A 26,061-nucleotide genomic window follows, 5' to 3' on the forward strand; every position below is an offset into this window, starting at 1 on the left:
TATCATGGATGGCACTACTATATACAGCGCAAACAAGAACATTTGCAAAGTACTGAAAGAAAAATTCCACATTTTAACTATCTCCAGCATTTGACACTGAGACAGACTGAAGGTGTAAATCAATTTTTCCAATCTTACATTTAACATATCAGTTTCAAAAGTAAATTAAAGCAATAGCATGTTTTCAAAGAAGGAATTACCCTTATGTCTCATTAGTCTTTTAACTTATGATAACCAGAAATGAATAAATAATGAAGACATACATTACCTGGAGCTACAATGTATTTGTCTTTTCTTATAGAATATGACATTTTGAAAAGTAAAATATTTCCAGAATGAAGATGAGCTTTACCAGGGAGGAAGAGGCAGATAGGTATATAATGAAGAAGGAAGCTCCTTGATTTAGGGATATCAGTCTTGCAGTGTCCTCTCTCTCTCATTCTTTCTCTACTAGATTATCATCATTAACCTATAAACATACTTTTAAAAAAATCTCCCTTTACCCCATACTCTCATTGAGCTATCACCCCACCCCACCCCAATCAAGAGTTTCTAGTGAGAGTTGTCTGGATCCTTGTTACCCCATGTTCTCTCTTGCCACTTTGTCTTGAACTCAGTTTGATAAGGCTTTGCCCCGATCACTGCAGTGAAACAGTTCTTGCCAATGTAAATGAAGTGTATTCCATTTTGGCAAACACAATGGAGAATTCTTATTGTACTTGGTCTATCAACAGCACCTAATACAGCTTTCCAACCCTCCACTGTGGAAACACTTCCTCCATTTGGTTTATTGGACCACCACTCTATTCCCTCCCCCACCAGCATCTCCCTCTCAGGCTGTGGATTCTTACCTATGCATCACATGGCATATCAGTCCTCTACTCTGCTCTTCCTTCACCCACTCTCTAGAAGATTCATCTCATTTCATAGCTTTAAATGCCTTGGCACCAACAATTGGCAAATTTACATCTCTAGCCCAGATATTTTTGAAACCACACATCCAAATGCCTACTTGACATCTCTACCTTGATGTCTAATAAACAGCTCAAACCTAACATGTCCAAAATGAAACTCTTGATTCTACTCCAACTAATAACTCCAAATTCCTCATCCATCTCAGGAAAGGACACAAACTCAGTGCACAACATTTGACATGCTTTGTCTCACAGGACCGAACTGACTTCTTTTATCCACATCTTCAGCCCCAAACCTAGAGGGATCTTTTGTTCTTTCTCTCTAATCCAGAATCCAATAATTGTTTACTACCTCCATTGGTTCCCACCCTGGTTCAAGTCACATTATCACTGAGTGAAATCACTGTAGTCACTTGCCACATGACTCTTTGCTGCCAAACCTGTATGGTCTCTGTGTTTTCTTCTCTATAAAGCAAGTGCAGTACTCTTTGTAAGATTGAACTCAGATCATATTCACTCTTCCGTTCATAGGTCTCCCACCCTGCAATAGTAAAACCCAAAGTCTTCACCACAAGCCACATAGGCCTACATGACTAGGTTTCCATACTAACTGCTCTGACTTCTTCCCCTACCTACCACTCTGCCCACACTGATTTCCTGGCTGTTTTTATAACTACTCATAATGTACTTCCTGAAGAGAGCCCTTGCAATTGCTATTCGCTCTGTCTTGTGGTGGCTCCAAGCCTCCACCAGGTTCTGTGTGCTCAACTATCACTATATTTAGAGAGGCCTTCCAATGGGTAGGTAGACCTGTAGGGTAGCTGTAACAGCCCTACTTACTGGTATACATGCCCTGCATAATCCTCACTGCTTGAGTATAAGTGGGACTTGGAAATAGGATGGGATGTCATGCCTATGATTAAAATTTATTACATGGCAAAGGGGTAACTAAGGTTCCAAATCACTTGATTTTGAGTTAATCAAAAAGGAGATTATCCTAAGTAAGACTGGCTTAATAAGGTAAAAGCCATTAACAGAAAGACTAGGCCTTAGAATGGAGAGGAGATGGTCTCATGCTACTCCTAATAACAAGAGTCAAGCTATGGAACGATCTGTAGAGGTGGCTGTGGGGGCTGAGGGCCTCAATCTACAACCTCAAAGAAGTTGCTAAAAGTCCAAGTGAGGTTCATAGAGGACCTTAAACTCACTTCAGCCTTGTGAGACAATGAACCCAGCCAAGCTGTGCCTATGCTTATGACCTATAGGCCATGTGAAGTAACAAATGGGTGTTGTTATAAATCCCTAATTATGGGATAACGTTTTATACAACAGAAAACTAATACACCTGCAATAATACCGAATAATATCACCTCTTACTTTATCCTCCTGGAGTAGGTTTTCCTTTTGAGAACATGATATGTTACATGTGGAATTTGAACACTTGAATTTTACTCTCCCTGGCTACAGAATCTAAGCCCCCTCAGGATAAGAAGTTTACCTTTTCTGTTTTCCACTGCTATGTCACAGTACCTCCTCTGTGTACAGAGGAGGTGATTGATAAATATTTATGGAATGAATGACTATATTTTGTGGCTTACATTTAGTTTAGGAGAGTGATCACAAACACAGAATAGCAGTTAACTTTTAACTTTCAAAGGCTATTTCTTAAACTGAAGTATAAGGACATACCCCTCTGCCCCAGGCAAGTCCAACAACATATTTTGAGAGATTTGTGAGGTTGCAAATATGAAAAGTAGTAGCTTACAAACATTTATAAAAGAAAAGCATGCCAAATGTTGTGTACTGACTTTGTGTCTCTTCACCTCACCCCACATTCATGTGTTGAGCTGTAACCCTCAATGGGATAGTATTTAGAGATATGGCTATATGAGGTCATATGAGTAGAACCCAAAAGACACAAGAGTGTTTGCTCTCACTCTCCCTTTCTCTCTATCAAATGAGAACACTGCAAGAAGATAGCCAACTGCAAACCAGAAAGAGAGCCTTCACCAGAAACCAACCATGCTGGCACTCTGACCTCATATTTCCTGCCTCTAGAATTATGAGAAAATAACTTGCTGTTGTTCCAGATACCCAGTCAATGGAATTATTTTTTTAAATGGTGTCCTGAGCAGACTAATAATACCAACAATTAGGACTCAATTATGTATTCACTGAAAATAAGCAATATTAAAAATTTTAGGTGTTTAGATTCAGGAAAATTCCATTAATGTAGTCTTAATTTCAGCAGCACATTTAATAGGTCCCTTTGTGACATCCCCATGAATAAAAAGCAGTAGAGTTGATCAGACTTGCTTCTGACTGAACAACTAAAACAAAGAGTGCTAGCTAATTATTTCAAGTCATGCAGAAAGTAAGCCGTTTTTCATATAATCCCATCTAAAGATAGGAAAATGATCTGAATAGACACTTTTCAAAAGAAGACACACAAATGATTGCCAGGTATGTGAAAAAAATATTCAATATCACTAATCATCAGAGAAATGCAAATCAAAACCATAATGAGACATCAGAAACAACACCTATTATCAAAAGGACAAGTGCTGGTGAGGATGTGGAGAAATGGTAATTCCTGTAACTGTTGGTGGGAATGTAAATTAGTTCAACCATTATGAAAAAAACTTAAAAATTAAAAATGATCTACCAGTCCACTCCTGGGTATATGTCCAAAGGAAAGGAAGTCAGTATGTAGAAGAAACATGTACTTCCATCTTTTTTATAACACTATTCGCCTTAGATGAGAAGTAGAAATAATCAAAACATTACCAGCTAATGACTGAGAAAGAAAGTATGGTATATATACACACATGATAGAATTCTGTTCTGTCACAAAAAATAATGAAATCCTGGTATTTGAAACAACACAGGTAGAACTAGAGATCATTATCTTAAATTATAATTATTATAAGCTAGACATACAAAGACAAACACTGCATAATGTCACTTATATGGTAGAAGCTAAACACATAGATCTTACAACAGCAAAGAGCAGAATGGCAGTCATCGGAGGGTAGGGGAGAGGAGAGACTGGTTGACAGTTACCAAAACAGAGTTAGAAAGAAGGAATAAGTTCTAGTGCTCTGTACCACAGTATGGTAAACACAGTTTACAACAATTTATTACACATTTCAAAACACTTATAAGAGAGAATTTTGAATGTTCACAGCACAAAGAAGTGACAGGTGTTTGAGATGATAAAAATGCTAATTACCCCTCTTAGATCACTACACACTGCATACGTGTATCAAAATATCAACTATATCCAATAAATATTTACAATCTTTATTCACTCATTAAAAATCAAACAATTTTTTAAGTGAATGGTTTCCAACAAATGCCAGAAGACTGCCCCCCTTTAAAGTATTGGAAATGTCCTCTTGTCTGTATATTTGTTTTCCCCTTTTCTTTAACTTCTTGCTTTCCATCTCAGCTCACCCTTCCATTCTAAATATTACCATTGTAATTATTACAAGCTAGAAAATACTTAATTACACACAGTACAGGGACAGTAACAACACCAAGGACAATGACAGGAAGACAGAAAAAAACAGGGAAACCAGTTTCCCCACAGCAAAAAATTAGTACAGGAACCAGAGGGGAATGAAGAGAACAGAAACTCAGATCCAGACTCCAACAAAATGAAGATAAACTATGCCAAAGGACCCAATGAAGCCCACAAGAATAATTTAAAAGAAGACATACTACAAGTACTCAATGAGAATTTTATAGAGATGATACTGGATAGGATCAACCAAAATGTACAGGAGACACTCAAGAAATTCCAAGACAATAAAAATAGAGAATTTGAAAAAGCAAAAGAAGAAATAAAGGAAACCATAGAAGCACTGTATAAACACCAAAGTGAAAGAGAGAACACAATGAATAAATGGATAAATGAACTCAGGACAAAAACAGACAACATTAAAGAAGAAAACTGCCAGGATATGGAAAACCTCAGAAAAAAGAACGAAACAGAACTGCAAAACAAAACGGAAAGCCAATCCAGCAGAATAGAACAAACAGAAGACAGAATCTCAGAACTTGAAGATGAAATGGTAATTAAAGGAAAAACCGAAGAACTATTAATGAAACAACTCAAGACCTGTGAAAAGAAAATGCAAGAACTCACTGACTCCATCAAAAGACCAAACTTGAGAATCATGGGCATCGAAGAAGGAGAAGAGGTGCAAGCAAAGGGAATGGGTAATATATTCAACAAAATAATAATGGAAAATTTCCCAAATCTAGAGAAAGATATTCCCATACAAATGCAAGAGTCCTCCAGGAAACCAAATAGACCAGATCAAAATAGAACTACTCCACGACATATCCTCATTAAAACAACAAGTTCAGAAACTAAGGAAAGAATATTGAAGGCTGTAAGAGAGAAAAAACAAGTAACATACAAAGGTAAACCCATCAAAATAACAGCAGACTTCTCAACAGAAACATTAAAAGCAAGAAGAGCGTGGGGTGAGATCTTCCCAGCACTGAATGAAAATAACTTCAACTCCAGGATACTCTACCCAGCAAAGCTATCATTCAAAATAGATGGAGCAATAAAAGTCTTCCATGATAAGCAGAAACTAAAACAATATGTGACCACAAAGCCACCATTACAAAAGATTCTGCAAGGGATCCTGCACACAGAAAGTGACACCCAACTTAACCATGAAAAGGCAGGCAGCACCAAACCACAGGATAAGAAAAAGCAAGACAGTAGAGAGTAACATCAAGTTCGGTACACACAATCAAACCTTCAAACAACTAAGACAACTAAATGGCAGGAATCACCACATACCTATCAGTACTAACGCTTAATGTTAATGGACTTAATTCACCCATCAAAAGACACCGTTTGACAAAATGGATTAAAAAAGAAGATCCAACAATTGGTTGCTCACAGGAGACTCATCTCACCGACAGAAATAAGCATATGCTTAGGATGAAAGGCTAGAAGAAGATTTACCAAGCCAATGGCCCCCAAAAACAAGCAGGAGTAGCAATACTTATCTCTGACAAAGTAGACTTCAAACCTACATTGATCAAATGAGATAAAGAAGGACATTCCATACTAATAAAAGGGGAAATAGACCAAAAGGAAATAATAATCATCAATCTGTACGCAACCAATGTCAACGCACCCAATTTCATCAAACATACCCTGAAAGACCTAAAAGCATATATAAATGCCAACACAGTGGTTGTGGGAGACTTTAACACTCCATTATCATCAATAGATAGGTCATCCAAACAAAAACTCAATAAAGAAATCCAAGATCTAAAATATGCAATAGATCAAGTGGACCTAGTAGATGTCTACAGAACATTTCATCAAACTTCTACACAATATACATTCTTCTCAGCAGCCCATGGAACCTTCTCCAAAATAGATCATATCCTAGGGCACAAAGCAAGCCTCAGCAAATATAAGAAAATAGATATAATACCATGCATACTATCTGACCACAATGCAGTAAAAGTAGAACTCAACAACAAAAGTAAAGACAAAAAACATGCAAACAGCTGGAAACTAAATAACTTATTACTTAATGAAGAATGGATCATTGATGCAATAAAAGAGGAAATTAAAAAGTTCCTGGAAGTCAATGAAAATGAAAACACAACCTACCGGAACCTATGGGACACAGCTAAGGCAGTCATGAGAGGAAAGTTTATAGCCATGAGCGCATATATTAGAAAGATTGAAAGATCCCAAATCAATGACGTAATGATACATCTCAAACTCCTAGAAAAACAAGAACAAGCAAATCCCAAAACAAATAGAAGGAGAGAAATAATAAAAATAAGAGCTGAAATCAACGAAATAGAAACCAAAAAAACCATACAAAGAATTAATGAAACAAAAAGTTGGTTCTTTGAAAAAATAAACAAGATCGATAGACCCCTGGCAAACCTGACTAAAATGAGGAGAGAAAAAACCCAAATTAGTAGAATTAGGAATGCAAAAGGGGAGATAATAACAAACACCATAGAAGTCCAGGAACTCATCAGAGACTACTTTGAGAACCTATATTCAAATAAATTTGAAAATCTTAAAGAAATGGACAGATTTCTAGATACATACGATCATCCAAAACTGAACCAGGAGGAAATTAATCACCTGAATAGACCTATAACACAAAATGAAAGTGAAGCAGCAATCAAGAGTCTCCCCAAAAAGAAAAGTCCAGGACCTGATGGATTGATTCTCTGCTGAATTCTATCAGACCTTTAAAGAAGAACTGATACCAACCCTCCTTAAACTGTTCCACGAAATAGAAAGGGAAGGAAAACTGCCAAACACATTTTATGAAGCCAGTATTACACTTATCCCAAAACCAGGCAAAGACACCTCCAAAAAGGAGAACTATAGGCCAATCTCCTTAATGAACATTGATGCAAAAATTCTCAACAAAATAATGGCAAACCGAATCCAGCAACACATCAAAAAGATTATTCACCACGACCAAGTAGGCTTCATCCCAGGGATGCAGGGGTGGTTCAACATACAAAAATCAATAAACGTAATAAACCACATTAACAGAAGCAAAGACAAAAACCACTTGATCATCTCAATAGATGCAGAAAAAGCCTTTGATAAGATCCAACATCATTTCATGATAAAAGCTCTAGGAAAACTAGGAATAGAAGGAAAGTTCCTCAACATTATAAAAGCTATATATGACGAACCTACAGCCAGCATTAGACTTAATGGAGAAAAATTAAAACCATTCCCTCTAAAATCAGGAACCAGACAAGGATGCCCACTATCTCCACTCCTATTCAACATAGTACTGGAATTCCTAGCCAGAGCAATTAGGCAAGAAGAAGGAATAAAAGGAATACAAATAGGTAAAGAAACTGTCAAAATATCCCTATTTGCAGACGACATGATCCTATACCATAAAGACCCAAAAAACTCTACTCAGAAGCTTCTAGACATCATCAATAGCTATAGCAAAGTAGCAGGATATAAAATCAACATAGAAAAATCATTAGCATTTCTATACACTAAGAATGAGCAAATGGAAAAAGAATGTATGAAAACAATTCCATTTATAATAGTCTCAAACAAAATCAAATACCTAGGTATAAACCTAACAAAAGATGTGAAAGACCTCTACAAGGAAAACTATACACTTCTGAAGAAAGAGATTGAGGAAGACTATAGAAAGTGGAGAGATCTCCCATGCTCATGGATTGGTAGAATCAGCATAGTAAAAATGTCGATACTCCCCAAAGTAATCTACATGTTTAATGCAATTCCCATCAAAATTCCAATGACATTCATTAAAGAGATTGAAAAATCTACTGTGAAATTTATATGGAAACACAAGAGGCCACGAATAGCCAAGGCAATACTCAGTCAAAAGAACAATGCAGGAGGTATCACAATACCTGACTTCAAACTATATTACAAAGCAATAACAATAAAAACAGCATGGTACTGGCACAAAAACAGACATGAAGACCAGTGGAACAGAATAGAGGATCCAGATATGAAGCCACACAACTATGAGCAACTTATCTTTGACAAAGGAGCTAAAAATATACGATGGAGAAATAGCAGCCTCTTCAACAAAAACTGGGGAAAACTGGGAAAAAGCTGGGAAAACTGGTTAGCAGTCTGCAAAAAACTGAAACTAGATCCATGTATATCACCCTATTCCAAGATTAACTCAAAATGGATCAAGGATCTTAATATCAGACCCCAAACTCTTAAGTTGATACAAGAAAGAGTAGGAAATACTCTGGAGTTAGTAGGTATAGGTAAGAACTTTCTCAATGAAACCCCAGCAGCACAGCAACTAAGAGATAGCATAGATAAATGGGACCTCATAAAACTAAAAAGCTTCTGTTCATCAAAAGAAATGGTCTCTAAACTGAAGAGAACACCCACAGAGTGGGAGAAAATATTTGCCAACTATACATCAGACAAAGGACTGATAACCAGAATATACAGGGAACTTAAAAACTAAATTCTCCCAAAACTAATGAACCAATAAAGAAATGGGCAAGTGAACTAAACAGAACTTTCTCAAAAGAAGAAATTCAAATGGCCAGAAAACACATGAAAAAATGCTCACCATCTCTAGCAATAAAGGAAATGCAAATTAAAACCACGCTAAGATTCCACCTCACCCCTGTTAAAATAGCCATCATCAGCAACACCACCAACAACAGGTGTTGGCGAGGATGCGGGGAAAAAGGAACCCTCTTACACTGTTGGTGGGAATGTAGACTAGTACAACCACTCTGGAAAAAAATTTGGAGGCTACTTAAAAAGCTGGACATCGATCTACCATTTGATCCAGCAATACCACTCTTGGGGATATACCCAAAAGACTGTTACTCCAGAGGCACCTGCACATCCATGTTTATTGTGGCACTATTCACAATAGCCAAGTTATGGAAACAGCCAAGATGCCCCAGCACTGACGAATGGATTAAGAAAATGTGGTATCTATACACAATGGAATTCTATGCAGCCATGAAGAAGAACGAAATGTTATCATTCGCTGGTAAATGGATGGAATTGGAGAACATCATTCTGAGTGAGGTTAGCCTGGCTCAAAAGACCAAAAATCGTATGTTCTCCCTCATATGTGGACATTAGATCAAGGGCAAACACAACAAGGGGATTGGACTATGAGCACATGATAAAAGCAAGAGCACACAAGGGAGGGGTGAGGATAGGTAAGACACCTAAAAAACTAGCTACCATTTGTTGCCCTTAACGCAGAGAAACTAAAGCAGATACCTTAAAGCAACTGAGGCCAATAGGAAAAGGGGACCAGGAACTAGAGAAAAGGTTAGATCAAAAAGAATTAACCTAGAAGGTAACACACACGCACAGGAAATCAATGTGAGTCAATGCCCTGTATAGCTATCCTTATCTCCACCAGCAAAACCCCTCGTTCCTTCCTATTATTGCTTATACTCTCTCTACAACAAAATTAGAAATAAGGGCAAAATAGTTTCTGCTGGGTATTGAGGGGGGGAGAGGGAGGGGGCGGAGTGGGTGGTAAGGGAGGGGGTGGGGGCAGGGGCGAGAAATGAACCAAGCCTTGTATGCACATATGAATAATAAAAGAAAAATGAAAAAAAAATAAAGTATTGAAAATGTCAATGTTTTGGGTAAAGACTGACAAGTAACATTCATCCAAACATTATAAATAGTATGACACATTAACAACCATGATTTAAGTATATGACCACAAATGAGTCAAAACCAACAGGTTAATTATTATAGTGATAATTTAGGTGTTGCTGAGTCATGCTGCACTAGTCACCAATGTGCACGGGTATTTCAGGAGGCAAAGTACACTTGAGCCAGTTCAGGAGAAACAGAGTGTGAATTAAAAAAAAAAAAAAAACCCACATGACCTTGCGACTTTATTCCAGCCTGCTCAGACCACATCAGGGGTCGTGTATTTAAATATGAGTGCTACATTCAAAAGGGACAAGGTTAAAACTGGGAAACATATGCAAGAAAAGAGCTCTAAAATCAATAGGATTTACATTAAAGTTAAAGAAATTCATTTCCTACAGAACTTCTTAGAACATTTCATTTTTAATAAAGTTTTTAAATGTTTCTTGTGGGTTCCAAAAACTTTGTGTGTATCCATGCACATGTGCAAACTGCTTTCTTCCCAGAACTTCTCGGAGGCCTAGTAATCTTGTGAATGAAACAATCAATAAACAATAGCTATGACAAAAAAATAACCAAAGTAGATACAGATTGAATGATAACACAGGTGAGCAACAAGGATTGTGTAAACAATATACCAACTATATATAAGAAGCCAGGCTAAAGATATTTGCAGCATTTTACAAACGAAAAGAGAAGAACAAGTCTTGCAAATATAGAAATGGCTCTCAAAAAAGTGAGGGAAAATATTTGTTTTAGTACCTAAAGCAAAATAATAGCTGGAGGTAAGGCCCAGGAATATGTGCTTTGATGCCAGCTCCAGAAGATTTTTATCCAAAAAGCCTGAGCTTTGCTCTAAGGTGCAGAATTAAAGCCACAGGAAACTAGAACAAGAAGTTCAGTTCAATCTTCAGAAGGAGGAAGAATCAACAAAGCTATTCAATACCAAAAGGGCAACCATAGAGAAAAAATAAGCTGAAGTGTGCTCAGATGCTAGGTAAACATCCAGCAGGAGCACTAAAGAGAAGATTCCTGAATATGTAAAGCAGGAGATTGGATTGCTGGACTGGAAAGGTCACTTCCAACACTGTATACAGGGACTGGACTGTAGCCTCCCGGTTTCCCTCTCCTTGCACATCAATATTGAACACTGGGCCTGAACAGATCTCCTGGCACAGAGTGGGTTCCTCATAAATATTGGTTAATTGAATGAATAATTGACCAAATAAAAAATAAATGAAGTATCTGGTTCCAATGGCAAACAAAAAGAGAATAGCCTTTTCATCCTTTGGCAATAGCTAAATTCACTAATTGTGAATAATAATCAAGTCTTGTAATAGTTTCATTTCTTGGCAGGGAAATCAACTCTGAATTAAATCACACCAAGGGTTCCTGTGAGGTTCCCCTGGCAGGTATGCGGAAACATACTGCAAACTGTAAATGACCATCAGAAGTAGGAAGTGATGATAATCTGCCCTGATGGACTATGATAATTTCGCGGACTGGAAACTAACCTTGACCATCCACCTACTCTTTATAGCCACAGCTCTGAGCATGCCCATTAGCCACTCCGGCTTTATGTGCATAATTGTCAGGAGAATGAATATCTTCTTTTAAAATACCTTCAAAAATGTGATGCTATTCTGACTGACCCGGCAAACTAAGCTGTGTGCAATTAAGGTTAAGCAATTTCTTTTCTCTTGAGATACCAAATTCTTAACAAGGAATACCTGTAAAGATAGACATTTCAGTTAAAAAAAAGTCTTAAAATAGAAACAGCTTTCATTTGCTAAGCTATCAACTGTCAGGTACCATATTTGTATCCATTTCCTAGAAGACTGAAGGTTCTTTCAAAATATCTGTCATTTCTCCACAGTGGCTGATCAAACCTGCCACAGAAAAATGTTCTGAGCAGGCAACTAGTAGTACAAGAATGGTTTATTTCTGTCAGAGACTGACTGCTGAAGTGTGAAAGAAGCTCATTAAAAATTTCTTACTGTGATCTTACATTGTTTAAAGAAAAGAAAAGAAAATCCTAAGAAAGAAAAGGGAGGAAAAGTCTTAATGAAAGGTACACTGAGCCTGCAGACACTTTCATATGACGCTTTTCTTTGCTATTCTTCTTTGGCAAGCAACTATAAGAGTGCAATTAGTTCTGGGAATATGTTGTAGACTTGTTGGCTGGGGAAATCAAACAAGTTAACTATTTTATTTAATGCTAACAGTATGAAAAGTTAATAAGGGAGATCAGAATACTGAACTATAGGAAAACTGATACAAAAAGGAACAAGGGTATTTTTTTACCTTAATCTTAAAACAAGGTTCACAGCACAGGAAGCTTCTCTGTAGTCTTCACTAGCATTGGGTTGGCCCTTTAAAGACAAAGCAGCAAACAGTGTTATAAACTTTACTGGGAAACGAATGAATAAAATCAGAATATCCCTTTATTCATACACTTCTTTCTTTCTAGAGCTTTGTTTCTGCAGGCCTCATTTGGCCTCATAACTTTTCAGTTTGAGGAACAACACCATGACGCCCAATTCCTATTCCAATTGTCAGTATGAATGCTTCCTACAGAGATCCTCAGTCTTAGAATGGACTCTATGAACAACCAGTATTACTGTAGTCAGTCAAAGGAAGGCCAACTATCTAAATTGGCACCATCTAACCCAAGCAATCGGTTGTTATCCATTGGGCTTTGGTGATGCACAGTGTTTGGGCACCTTAAGCCTTAAAATGCAGAAGACCTATAGATTAAGCTATTGGTTATCTTTTCAGCCCTTCTCACCTACAGCCTATTTCCTTAAATATAGATCATCAATAATGAATGCCTCTACAACATAACCCCACCTCATATTCCCACAAATTCCTGGACAGGAATAGGCCTCTTTTATAGGGTATGAAAAATATAAAAAAGATTTCAACTTGGCTCTGTTGCTGACCAGCTATGTAATAAAGGACAAGTCATTCTCTATTTTCTGAATTACAAAATAGGAACAATACCTGCCTCAAAAGGTTGCTGGGAAAATAATATACACAAAATGGAGCCATGAACTATAAAATGTTAAGCAATACTAGTTACCCCTTTTGTCTGTTTCCTTTACTCTCTTTGCTTTCTGATGCATAATTATTACTAATTTGCCTTTTATCATTCAGCTAATCCCTACAGTTCATCTCAAGGTCTCTTTCTGAGATGGCTGATACATTGTAAAGATCTAAACTGAATCTGGGTTCTGCCTCTGACTAATGGTGTGACCTTTTACAAACCACTTAACTTCTGCAAGTCTTTGCTTCTTCAGCTATAAAATGAAAGCCAAGGACTAACTCTCAAACCGCAAATAGGTTTCCTGCAACTATGAAACTCCTCCCTCTAACCATCTCCTCAATACACAACTGTTTCATAAAACACAGATCAGGTGAACTAGAAATAAATTAAAACAGATCATATATATTTAGAAAAAAAATTGTGATTCTAAGGCTTGTGATGCTTTACAATGTAAAGCCCTTTGAGAGCAAAAGGACTTGTCTATTAATTATCTAGCATAACTAAAACGTGGCTATCAACAGCCCTTCCCTAGGAAAACTGCCAAACACATTTTATGAAGCCAGTATTACACTTATCCCCAAACCAGGCAAAGACACCTCCAAAAAGGAGAACTATAGGCCAATCTCCTTAATGAACATTGATGCAAAAATCCTCAACAAAATAATGGCAAATCGAATTCAGCAACACATCAAAAAGATTATTCACCACGACCAGGTAGGCTTCATCCCAGGGATGCAGGGGTGGTTCAACATACGAAAATCAATAAATGTAATAAACCACATTAACAGAAGCAAAGACAAAAACCACTTGATCATCTCAATAGATGCAGAAAAAGCCTTTGATAAGATCCAACATCATTTCATGATAAAAGCTCTAAGAAAACTAGGAATAGAAGGAAAGTTCCTCAACATTATAAAAGCTATATATGACAAACCTACAGCCAACATTATACTTAATGGAGAAAAGTTAAAACCATTCCCTCTAAAATCAGGAACCAGACAAGGATGCCCACTATCTCCACTCCTATTCAACATAGTACAGGAATTCCTAGCCAGAGCAATTAGGCAAGAAGAAGGAATAAAAGGAATACAAATAGGTAAAGAAACTGTCAAAATATCCCTATTTGCAGATGACATGATCCTATACCTTAAAGACCCAAAAAACTCTACTCAGAAGCTTCTAGACATCATCAATAGCTATAGCAAAGTAGCAGGATATAAAATCAACATAGAAAAATCATTAGCATTTCTATACACTAAGAATGAGCAAACGGAAAAAGAATGTATGAAAACAATTCCATTTACAATAGCCTCAAAAAAAATCAAATACCTAGGTGTAAACCTAACAAAAGATGTGAAAGACCTCTACAAGGAAAACTATACACTTCTGAAGAAAGAGATTGAGGAAGACTATAGAAAGTGGAGAGATCTCCCATGCTCATGGATCGGTAGAATCAACATAGTAAAAATGTCGATACTCCCAAAAGTAATCTACATGTTTAATGCAATTCCCATCAAAATTCCAATGACATTCATTAAAGAGATTAAAAATCTACTGTGAAATTTATATGGAAACACAAGAGGCCACGAATAGCCAAGGCAATACTCAGTCAAAAGAACAATGCAGGAGGTATCACAATACCTGACTTCAAACTATATTACAAAGCAATAACAATAAAAACAGCATGGTACTGGCACAAAAACAGACATGAAGACCAGTGGAACAGAATAGAGGATCCAGATATGAAGCCACACAACTATGAGCAACTTATCTTTGACAAAGGAGCTAAAAATATACGATGGAGAAATAGCAGCCTCTTCAACAAAAACTGCTGGGAAAACTGGTTAGCAGTCTGCAAAAAACTGAAACTAGATCCATGTATATCACCCTATTCCAAGATTAACTCAAAATGGATCAAGGATCTTAATATCAGACCCCAAACTCTTAAGTTGATACAAGAAAGAGTAGGAAATACTCTGGAGTTAGTAGGTATAGGTAAGAACTTTCTCAATGAAACCCCAGCAGCACAGCAACTAAGAGATAGCATAGATAAATGGGACCTCATAAAACTAAAAAGCTTCTGTTCATCAAAAGAAATGGTCTCTAAACTGAAGAGAACACCCACAGAGTGGGAGAAAATATTTGCCAATTATACATCAGACAAAGGACTGATAACCAGAATATACAGGGAACTTAAAAAACTAAATTCTCCCAAAACTAATGAACCAATAAAGAAATGGGCATGTGAACTAAACAGAACTTTCTCAAAAGAAGAAATTCAAATGGCCAGAAAACACATGAAAAAATGCTCACCATCTCTAGCAATAAAGGAAATGCAAATTAAAACCACACTAAGATTCCACCTCACCCCTGTTAGAATAGCCATCATCAGCAACACCACCAACAACAGGTGTTGGCGAGGATGCGGGGAAAAAGGAACCCTCTTACACTGTTGGTGGGAATGTAGACTAGTACAACCACTCTGGAAAAAAATTTGGAGGCTACTTAAAAAGCTGGACATCGATCTACCATTTGATCCAGCAATACCACTCTTGGGGATATACCCAAAAGACTGTTACTCCAGAGGCACTTGCACATCCATGTTTATTGCAGCACTATTCACAATAGCCAAGTTATGGAAACAGCCAAGATGCCCCACTACTGACGAATGGATTAAGAAAATGTGGTATCTATACACAATGGAATTTTATGCAGCCATGAAGAAGAACGAAATGTTATCATTCGCTGGTAAATGGATGGAATTGGAGAACATCATTCTGAGTGAGGTTAGCCTGGCTCAAAAGACCAAAAATCGTATGTTCTCCCTCATATGTGGACATTAGATCAAGGGCAAACACAACAATGGGACTGGACTATGAGCACATGATAAAAGCGAGAGCACACAAGGGAGGGGTGAGGATAGGTAAGACACCTAAAAAACTAGCTAGCATTCGTTGCCCTTAATGCAGAGAAACTAAAGCAGATACCTTAAAGCAACTGAGGCCAATAGGAAAAGGGGACCAGGAACTAGAGAAAAGGTTAGATCAAAAAGAATTAACCTAGAAGGTAACACACACGCACAGGAAATCAATGTGAGTCAATGCCCTGTATAGCTATCCTTATCTCAACCAGCAAAACCCCTCGTTCCTTCCTATTATTGCTTATACTCTCTCTACAACAAAATTAGAGATAAGGGCAAAATAGTTTCTGCTGGGTATTGAGGGGGGGAGCGGGAGGGGGTGGAGTGGGTGGTAAGGGAGGGTGTGGGGGCAGGGGGGAGAAATGAACCAAGCCTTGTATGCACATATGAATAATAAAAGAAAAATGAAAAAAAAAAAAAAAAAAAAAAAACAGCCCTTCCCTGAATTGCTGAGCATCCTTCTTCACTACCCAACATGACGCACAGCACAGGTCTCTTAATTATAAAAGGTCATACACCTTTTATAATTATGCATTATAAATGAATTTCACAAGTCACTGGACTATTATTTTTACAAGGCAAGTTGTAGAGATGAATTGGTCCATAAAATTTAGCAATAAAAAAATTATGAAAAGAGTTATAGAAAACCAACCAGAAGCAAAAAAGAAAAGCATCAATTAACCACAATTTTTGTGGCTGGAATGTAAGACTTGTGAGTCATTTTCTTTCCTTTGCTTATTTTCCACAGAACCAGCAATTTCAGAAGTGGTCTGGTAATCTATTCTTGCTCTTGAACCTATCATTAAAGGTTGAACATCCTGCACAAGACAGTCAGTAGTAACAGCACTCTTTTATTCCATATCTATTTAAAGAAAGAGTTTACAAGCTCCTGATTTGGAAGCACTACCCAGAAATTGCCTACTTTTCTAAAATGTTGGCTTTTTCTAAAGGTCTGTCTACAGAGCATCTCAAATAAAAATGACTGGCAGAGGAACATACCTGAGAGTCATGCACAGAGAGGGACTGTATTTGCTGGGGGATACTGCTGGCATTCACTGAGATCTGTTAAGAGAACCACTGTTACAAGGAAGCCAAAAGGAAACACATGGTCACTGTGATTACATTATGTCCCAATTATCAGACCCAATAATTTTCAGGAGATTCAAACCAACAAATTTCTCAAAGTATATCCCAAATGCTTCTCATCACCTACAGTGGAATCACCTAGGGAACATGCTATGGACTCCTGGGTCCTACCTGGGGTATGATTCCGAATTTCATGGAGATGGAAAAGAATCTGTATCCTTAACAAGTTCCCTAGGGTAGCACATATGCTTTTAGAGAACCACACAGCTAAAGAGAAAAGGCATGAACTATTTGGTATTTTAAACCTGATAACAACTTTTTCTTATTTAATAATTTCATCTAAAGTTAAGTGAGGCCTTTAAAGAAAGGATGTTTCATTAAGTAAAAATCTACCCATTTAATAATTATTTAGAATAATTATTTGTTATATTTCAAAAATATGTAAAGGTGAGTTTTTAAAAAACATTGTCCCATCAGAAATGCCAGAGTGAAATGTTGTATTTTTTTCTCAAAGTTGGAATTCTGGCCCTAAGGTGGTATCCAAATCATTTTTGCCTCAAGCCCTACTTTTATGAACTTTGCCATGGAACAACACTTGAAAGACAAAAAAAAAAAAAAAAAAAATCCAAAGAGAAACAGCAATCAAAATGAATGAAAAGGATCTCCTATTTCTGACTTACTATCAATTCTAAAATCATCAGAAACCTTTTGTGGCAAGAGTTTTCTAAATTTTAAGAGTACAAAATCCTCGTTCCCTGTGCTTAGTCAAAAATAACGATGCTTATACTGAAGTAACAAAGAGAAGTGTCTGCAGTTTACTTTGAAATGCATCAAAAAACTAAGGTGGACAGGCATAGTAACATTTTGGCCTTGGTAAAAGGTACATGGAGTTCACCATAAAATATTTTATTTTATTTATTTATTTTTTATTTTATTCATATGTGCATATAATGTTTGGGTCATTTCTCCCCCCTTCCCCCCACCCCCTCCTTTACCCTCCCCCCTTACCCCTAGCTACCTGGCAGAAACTATTTTGCCCTTATCTCTAATTTTGTTGTAGAGAGAGTATAAGCAATAGTAGGAAGGACCAATGGTTTCTGCTAGTTGAGATAAGGATGGCTATACAGGGAATTGATTCACATTGATTTCCTGTGCGTGTCTGTTACCTTCTAGGTTAATTCTTCTTGAACTAACCTTTTCTCTAGTTCCTGGTCCCCTTCTCCTATTGGCCTCAGTTGCTTTTAAGGTATCTGCTTTAGTTTCTCTGCGTTGAGGGCAACAAAAGCTAGTTTTTTAGGTGTCTTACCTATCCTCATACCTCCCTGTGTGCTCTCGCTTTATCATGTGATCAAAGTACAATCCCCTTATTGTGTTTGACCTTGATCTAATGTCCGCATATGAGGGAGAACATAAGATTTTTGGTCTTTTGGGCCAGGCTAACCTCACTCAGAATGATGTTCTCCAATTCCATCCATTTACCAGTGAATGATAATATTTCGTTCTTCTTCATGGCTGCATAAAATTCCATTGTGTATAATTACCACATTTTCTTAATCCATTTGTCAGTAGTAGGGCATCTTGGCTGTTTCCATAACTTGGCTATTGTGAATAGTGCTGCAATAAACATGGGTGTGCAGGTGCCTCTGGAGTAACCTGTGTCACATTCTTTTGGGTATATCCCCAAGAGTGGTATTGCTGAATCATACACCATAAAATATTTTAATGTTGCTATATGTTTGAAAAGTTTCATAATAAATGTTGGGAGAAAGAACAAACAACCTTTGTTCATTAACCAGCTAGAGGGTCAACACCTATACCAAATGACCTCTTGGGAAGAATCATCAGTCTGATTCCATAATCTGTATTTAGGTTTCAGATACAAACGAAGGCTACATAAGCACTTACAGCATAGCCAACCTTCAGCCAAAGAACAGTGGTAATCTGAAAAACCTCAGTGAATTTACTTAGACAAGTTCCTTTCCTCAGGGAGGAGTATACGGGAGCTCTGTACTATCTTTGCAACATTTCTGCAAATCTAGAATTATTCCAAAGTAAAAACATTACTTTCAGAAATACAGCAGATTTCTGATCACAAATCTAACTTTCTTCACAATTACTCCGACTAGCCTGTTAAAATGCACCTGTTAGAAAGCAGTACCTTTAAAGTACCAAGTTAAATTAGTATGTGATGACTTAGGGATAACTGGAATACAGTTAGAGGGAGAAATCTCTCCTACTCACAGACATAAAACAAACACATATGAGAGCTGACAGGTCTTGCGAAAATACGCTTTAATCAGAAATCATTTGAAAAAGCTAGTGGCTTTGTTTTTTTTTGGTGGCACTGGGGTTTAAACTTAGGGCCTCACGTCATGGCAATCTTAAAAATCATCAGGCGGCCAGGCATAGTGGCCCATGCCTGTAATCCCAGCATTCAGAAGGCTGAGGCTGGAGGATCATGAGCTCCATGGCAGACTGAGCTACAGAGCAAAACCCTGTCTCAAAAAAACAAAACAAAACATGGAACAATAGTAATAAATTTAAATCTCCATGCAGTATCTAATCTCTAGTAAAATTAATTCAACCTAAATCAAACAAAATGTATTTTCTCCTCAGAATAAGATTCCTGATGCAGGAAACAGAAATATTTTCACAATTAACTTGGACTAGACTCCTGCAAGTTCTACTGGGCCACAGTCAAACAATAAGGATAACTTTTCCAAGTGGCTTCTGATACCCTTCCTTCTTCCTGTCTCCCTTCCTTCCTTCCATCCAAATTTCTGATATACAGGAATTAAAAAAAAAAACCTTCAGGCACTCTGACACACAACCTTCCACCTTCCTGGATTCCACTCTGGACTTATCAGAGCAGGCTGTGTAGTTTTCCTAGTCTTTGATCCTATCCTTGAATCTGAATCCTGCAAGCAGATTTTTGAAAATCAGAGTTGCCTTGACACCACCCCAAACTACACATTAGAATCTGTGGGTGAGTCTAGGCACTGTGTTTTTAAGGCTTTCACGTTCTATGATGTGGAGGTAGGTACGGCTCTAAAAACAACAGTGCTTTTTAAGTATAATGCAAAATTGACAGCTATAAAACAAGCACTTATTTCAAAGTCTGATGAAAAGAAATTCCAAAACCACTGGTCAAAAGAACAGTAATGGTATAATAGTTGAACGGTTTTAGATAAGATGACATATAAAGCTAGGAAACATTACCTAAAGAAGCGGCCCTTGCAAATGCACCCCCACTCCAGGCTGCCAGAGATGGAAGCTTCTGGAAAGCAATCTGATCTTTTTATGTAATCCCCATGGTGTCTAACACAGTTCCATGTAGACATCAGTTACAGATCAAACATTTGTTTAGTTAATTAACTCTATCACTAATATTATTATTATTATTAAACTTTAGTGTCCACAGGCTTCTACCTTCCAAGTGGAATGAGATGATAAATAAATGAGGAGTATGTACTTGTTACAAATTATTAATTACTAGTGTGTGACTTTTCTAAAATATCAGACTACGAACACAGGACCCATTTTTCAAAGTACCTGGCAGGTGTAACTCTGCCTGTCAATTTATATTAGAAATTCTCTTGAACTTAGGAGTACCTTCAAATGTGGCCCAAGATGAGTCACAGCTTCCCAATATCCCTCTGATAAGCATCTCTTCTAGTCTTCTCCATCTTCACACCAACTAGTACTTCAATTCCAGAACATTCTACCTTCCCAGGAGGCCATATAGCCCCTCACAAGTAAAAGCATTCCTAAAATACCACTTGCTATTGCACTCTCTTACTCTACATAAACATGGCACCATGAAGGCTGCTTTTCTGAACTTCACCTCAATTACATAGCATCTTTTGGTCTTTATTCACACTTCTGGCCTTCTCAAAAACAGTGTATGCATATAACTGCACTTGTTTCATGTTTTCATTTTAGTGCGTGTATATTCATGTTACCAACAAACACGGATACAGTGTCTGTCTACTAGATGCACAGGGGACATAAACATGCATAAAACACTGTCCCAGCTTTCTAGTGGCTTACAGTCAAAAAATGAATTGCAATTTAAATGACAAACATTACTGAAAAGCTTTTCAAAATATAAATACTCTGGCATTTACATGTGCCACTTGTACAGATAAGCATTTTCACTCACAAAAGATATTTAAAGGTATAAGGTACACTGTCAAAAAAAAAAAGCTCTGTGCGCTGGCACAGTTATTGATAGTGACTACTAAAATTCATAATCAGCAGACACTTCAATAAAGCAATACAACTGTAAACATCTATATTATACTTATACATATGCCTCTCAAATGCATACACAAGGAAGTTGATGGAATGATGTTGGTAATAGCAACTGAATCAATCCCATCAAGAAGGAAATGGTTAAATAAACCATTTCCATCTATCCACTGTAATAGAACACAGCTATTAAAAATGAGCAGGCAAGGGTACAGTATCTAATGTGGAGAGATTTCCAAGACAATAAAGCAAGCTGCAAAACAAATAAAAAGTTTTTAAATTTCAAATGTTTTCATGATATACTTAATTGCTTTATGTACATATTTGTATGAAAATGAACAGGGAAAGCTTTGGAAGAAAATATAGTAACCTGATAAACTCCATGGAAAGAGGTGACAGCCACAGGGGAGAGGGGCAGGTGGCAGAACAGAAGTGGACTTTCAGTTTTTATTCACTTTAATTCTCCCACGTCTTTTCAAATCTTTATGTACCTTCTCAATAAGGCCTGCCCTGATCAACCCATCTAAAATCACAACTTCTTACTGCACTCCCTGTACCTTCACCCCATTCTACTTTTTTTTCCTTCGGCTCCTATTCTGTTGTAACAAACTAAATAATTTACCTTTACTCCCATTAAGCACTACAAGAACAGGGATTTTGCTGTTTTTCTCCCTGATGTATTTCCAACCTCTCTAAAATAGTAGACACATAATGTGTTTTTTTAATATTTATACATTTAACACTTTTTGATTTTCTTTATAACAGATAAACAAAATACTTTATGCTTTATTTATAGAAAACAGTTTGTGGTAGATGGTAAATCAGAGGACTCACTTAATTAATTAAAAGCTAGGAAGAACACAGGAGCCATTATTAATAGCATCTTGTAACACAACTCAAGATACTGAAATGCCAGCAGGACCAAAAGGAAACAGTGTCAGAAAGCTAGCCGGAGAAGCAGTGCAATAGCAGGTGAGCAAGTTGTTCCTAAATTCTGATAAGTGTTTACACGCAAACACACTTATCCTTTCACAGAAATAAGAAGCATATTCATATGCTTTCTTAAGTATACACCAATGCAGTAACAGACATATACCACTAGGAAAGCAAATGAGTTTAGAGATCATGTACTGCCTACAACTTTCAAATCCCAGTCAAGAAGATCCACAGTGATGCTTAAGGATCAACTAAGAGCTTGCCCTACATTATCTCTCTCTGATCTGTGCAGAAAATATACTTGCCAAAAAGTCTTGCCAGAATCCAAATAACAAATTAGTTACTGGAGCAATTTCAACAAGCACCTAGAAAATAACTGTCTTAACAAATCCTTAAGAAGAAAGACCTGCATCCAGCAGTCTATGCTAGCAAGGTAGGATCTGATGAATATCATTCAATGGAGATGTCCTGTAGTAAACCACTAACAAATGTTTTTTGAGTCAATGTGTTACTTGAAGCACCTTATTTTGTTCTACTTCAAAGCAGAATTAGAACACATTAAATTAGATACTCTTAGAAGCAAATGAAAAACCTGGACTCTGTGCTTCACTCTAGATAAAATGGGAAAGTGGGCAAGGAGACAGAAGTTCATGATATCTAGCTATGATCACTGTAAAAACCAGCATGTTTGTGATCCAGTATGTCCCAATCTGGGGCTCCATCATTGCTCCTACAGAGAAGGACAATGTCCTTCACCAAAGGTGGCATTTTAAGTGGCATTCATGTGACAAACAAGAGGAAATAGGATCTGAAGAAGAGCTACCATTGCTAAGAAGGCAGCCTGAAAATTCCAGGAAAGGTCTATGGATGTGGCAAGAATGATAAAGAGAGAAGGGAAGCAGAAAAGGCCAGGAGAGAGTGGCTTGTGGCTGTGCTGCTGGCCTCTTACCAGGCTCAACTGGCGACTGCCATTAAACTCAACAGTAAGATTTACTCCACTTAAAAAAAGGAAATGTCTGCTAATTTTAAAAAGCCGAGATGATATCATTTGTAGCCCAAAGTTTTCTGTTTTCATAATAAAAATTTATCTAGGTATATATTAATTACTAAGTCTGTAAAATATTTTGGGAGCTATTTAAATAGGCTCAAATTTTCTCTAGGAAAATGAGTAAGTTATGGTCATCATTAGTCATTAGGATAATTAATCAGATGAAGTAGGGAAAAAAGTGATCTTTTAATCAAAAATGACCAGTACTGAAAGGCAAGCCAACAAGAGTGTTCCTTGCCTGCTAAGTTACTCAAGAGATTTTAAAATCAAGACTAATAGACTCAACCTAGACCTTCTACCCATTTTAAAAATATGTGCATTATTGTGAATTAAAAATCCAGAAGCAATTGTCTGTATGCTTACTCTGCTTTCTAATGACAGTAATGCTATGAATTAGAAGTAGTCATTACCTAGTCAATGCCAAGGACTTCACTAAGGGCTTTACACATTTGATATCATTAACCTTCATGGCAACTTTGTAAGTACTATCTATGATCATCTCAATCTGATGAAAGAACACTGATTTGGTCTGTCCAAATCAGACCCCTTCTTTTCTACTTCATAAGATTTTGAGGTCTCTCTCCCAAATGGATCAGACTGATACCAAGTGGGAGAATAAAGTGTTGAAAAAATAAATACACACATACAAACATAAATATATAAGCAACTGCTGCTCACCTCTGTGTGTTCTTCTTTTACTCTTCGTGACTGTAAAACAATTATATGTCCATTAATATTCACAAAAATATTGCAGAAATACAATGAGCAGAGAAGCTAACAATCACCAATGTCATTTACCTTTTCTTGAGAAGCGGCTGCTTTCCCTTCTTCACTTTTCTCATCCATCTCGTCGTCACTCCACTCCCAGTCACCGTCTTCAGTTTTATGGAGGTGACCGCTTGACCCAGGAACTCGTCTCACCTGAATCAAAACAAGCCACACCCTCTTTCACTGGTCAAATGTGCACAGTGCTCATGGGTGCTGCAAATGGACTTACACAGCACACACACTACTCTGCAAATAACCTAAGTGGTTATCAATCCACGGAGAACTAGAAGTTAACATCCAAAATACTATACAACCCCCAGACTCCCATGCCCACCATCCTTCCAAAAATTCTGTGTTCCTGCAATGTATTACTAGACACATGTAGAACAAAATATTTTGGAAGAACACCATACTCATAAGCCATTAATGATAAAGCTCTTTTTCACTTTTACTTAGTTAACAACTTTACTAGTTACTACATATACTAAGCCATGTGGCAGACTTCAAAATTGCCTATAGAAACACAGGTAAGCAACTTACTGCTAACTGAGCAGAGGCAGGGAAAGCAGGAAGTCTAACAAAGCATGCTAGACTAGAAGTATGAGTGATCTAAGACCTACATCCACAGAGTAATACACTTCTGTTTTCACCTTGCTTTTTTCAGAACCTGACATCATGCTTGCATTCTCAGGATTCTGCTCAACCTTCTTGAACAGAACAAAACAAAACAGCATCAGACTATTCTCAGCACATTCTGTTAGCATGCTTTAGGCTTGTGAGATTAGGAACATAGCCCCGTCATCCTCAGCCTTCCTAGCCAGTGTCTAGGTTATAAACAGGTTTCCTCAATTCTTTTTTTTGTTTGTTTGTTTGAGCCAGGGCTGATGCATCCATGGGGCATGCTTTCTAAGTCTTTGTGGTTGAAAAAGCAAAACCTTTGGAAAGGCTGAGAATGAACCTCTGTCCAAAGTAATTTTCCTTTTAAAACATCAACTGAGGTGTGGGGAGCTGACAGGTGTATTGAATAAGCTACATGTTTGAGTTTGGCACAGCCCCAAACTGCAGAAGGGAGCAAGTATAGTTATGTCCAGTAAAACTGCACACTTGATTGGCACAGCCTCAGCTGCAGAAGTGGGCTGCAGAAGCTGTTTTTCCCTCTAATGTTTACATTTGGAGAGAAGCTGTCACAGGTTCCTCCTGCTCCCGAGGATCACGGTGTCATGCCTCCTCCCCGCCCCCGCCCCAGAAATGCCTCTCCTGCCTAGTGTTGCTACTGTATATAATAAATACACTGAGGTGGAGGGGCTGGTGTGTCTCCATCTGAGCACCCAGTCTACCTGGCCTACCTGTTCCAGCTTTATGCATGTTTTGTCTTCTGTCTGTTGTCTTTTCTATATCTCCCATCACCCTCAGTTAGGTTTCTAGGACATGCTTGTGTGGGATGTGAGACTAAAGCATAATTAAACAAAGCACAGCAGTGGATGAGCATGATACAAACATGACAGACAGTGGCCACAGATTCAGAGAAACTTCACATGGAAAGGAACCTTCCAGTCAATGTGTTCAACCCCTTCATTTCACAGATGAGGAGATGAAGGCCCAAAAGTGACCTGAGATCACACAGCTATGAAGGCAAAATCAAAGCAAGAAATAGCCTGCAGACTCCCATTCTCCTCATGCCCCTGAATGATTATCAGAAAGAAACTGTGTGGAAAATGTCCTATGAAGGCATGGAAAATCTATGATGTGAAATGAAGACAGATGATTTCCTACAATTGAAACTATGCAGTCGTATCACAGGCATGTCATTGAACCCAAGGGAAATAGGAAAGAACTTGAAGTGAAGGTATTTGTACAAGTCAGATCAATATAAAGCCATGAACAGCACGTGCTCAGGGTTCTGGGGATTTGACAGCA

At 37.5% G+C, this 26,061-nt stretch overlaps 1 protein-coding gene across 8 annotated transcripts in view; it reads right to left on the reverse strand.

Moving 5' to 3' along the window:
• The window catches only part of Stk39 (serine/threonine kinase 39), a 290,768-nt gene that overhangs the window by 109,107 nt on the left and 155,600 nt on the right, over positions 1 to 26,061 (reverse strand). For 7 of the 8 annotated variants that reach the window (XM_074071024.1, XM_074071032.1, XM_074071027.1 and 4 more), the window contains 4 exons: positions 24,175 to 24,297; positions 24,055 to 24,084; positions 17,055 to 17,117; positions 12,394 to 12,461 (listed from right to left, as the gene is read on the reverse strand). In XM_074071024.1, the coding sequence (XP_073927125.1) occupies positions 12,394 to 12,461; positions 17,055 to 17,117; positions 24,055 to 24,084; positions 24,175 to 24,297 (284 nt within the window). The remainder of the gene's footprint in view (positions 1 to 12,393; positions 12,462 to 17,054; positions 17,118 to 24,054; positions 24,085 to 24,174; positions 24,298 to 26,061) is intronic. The other variant, XM_074071025.1, reaches the window with a different exon arrangement.

The sequence above is a fragment of the Castor canadensis genome, chromosome 4 (assembly GCF_047511655.1).
Source record: "Castor canadensis chromosome 4, mCasCan1.hap1v2, whole genome shotgun sequence".
NCBI classification, from domain to species: domain Eukaryota; kingdom Metazoa; phylum Chordata; class Mammalia; order Rodentia; family Castoridae; genus Castor; species Castor canadensis.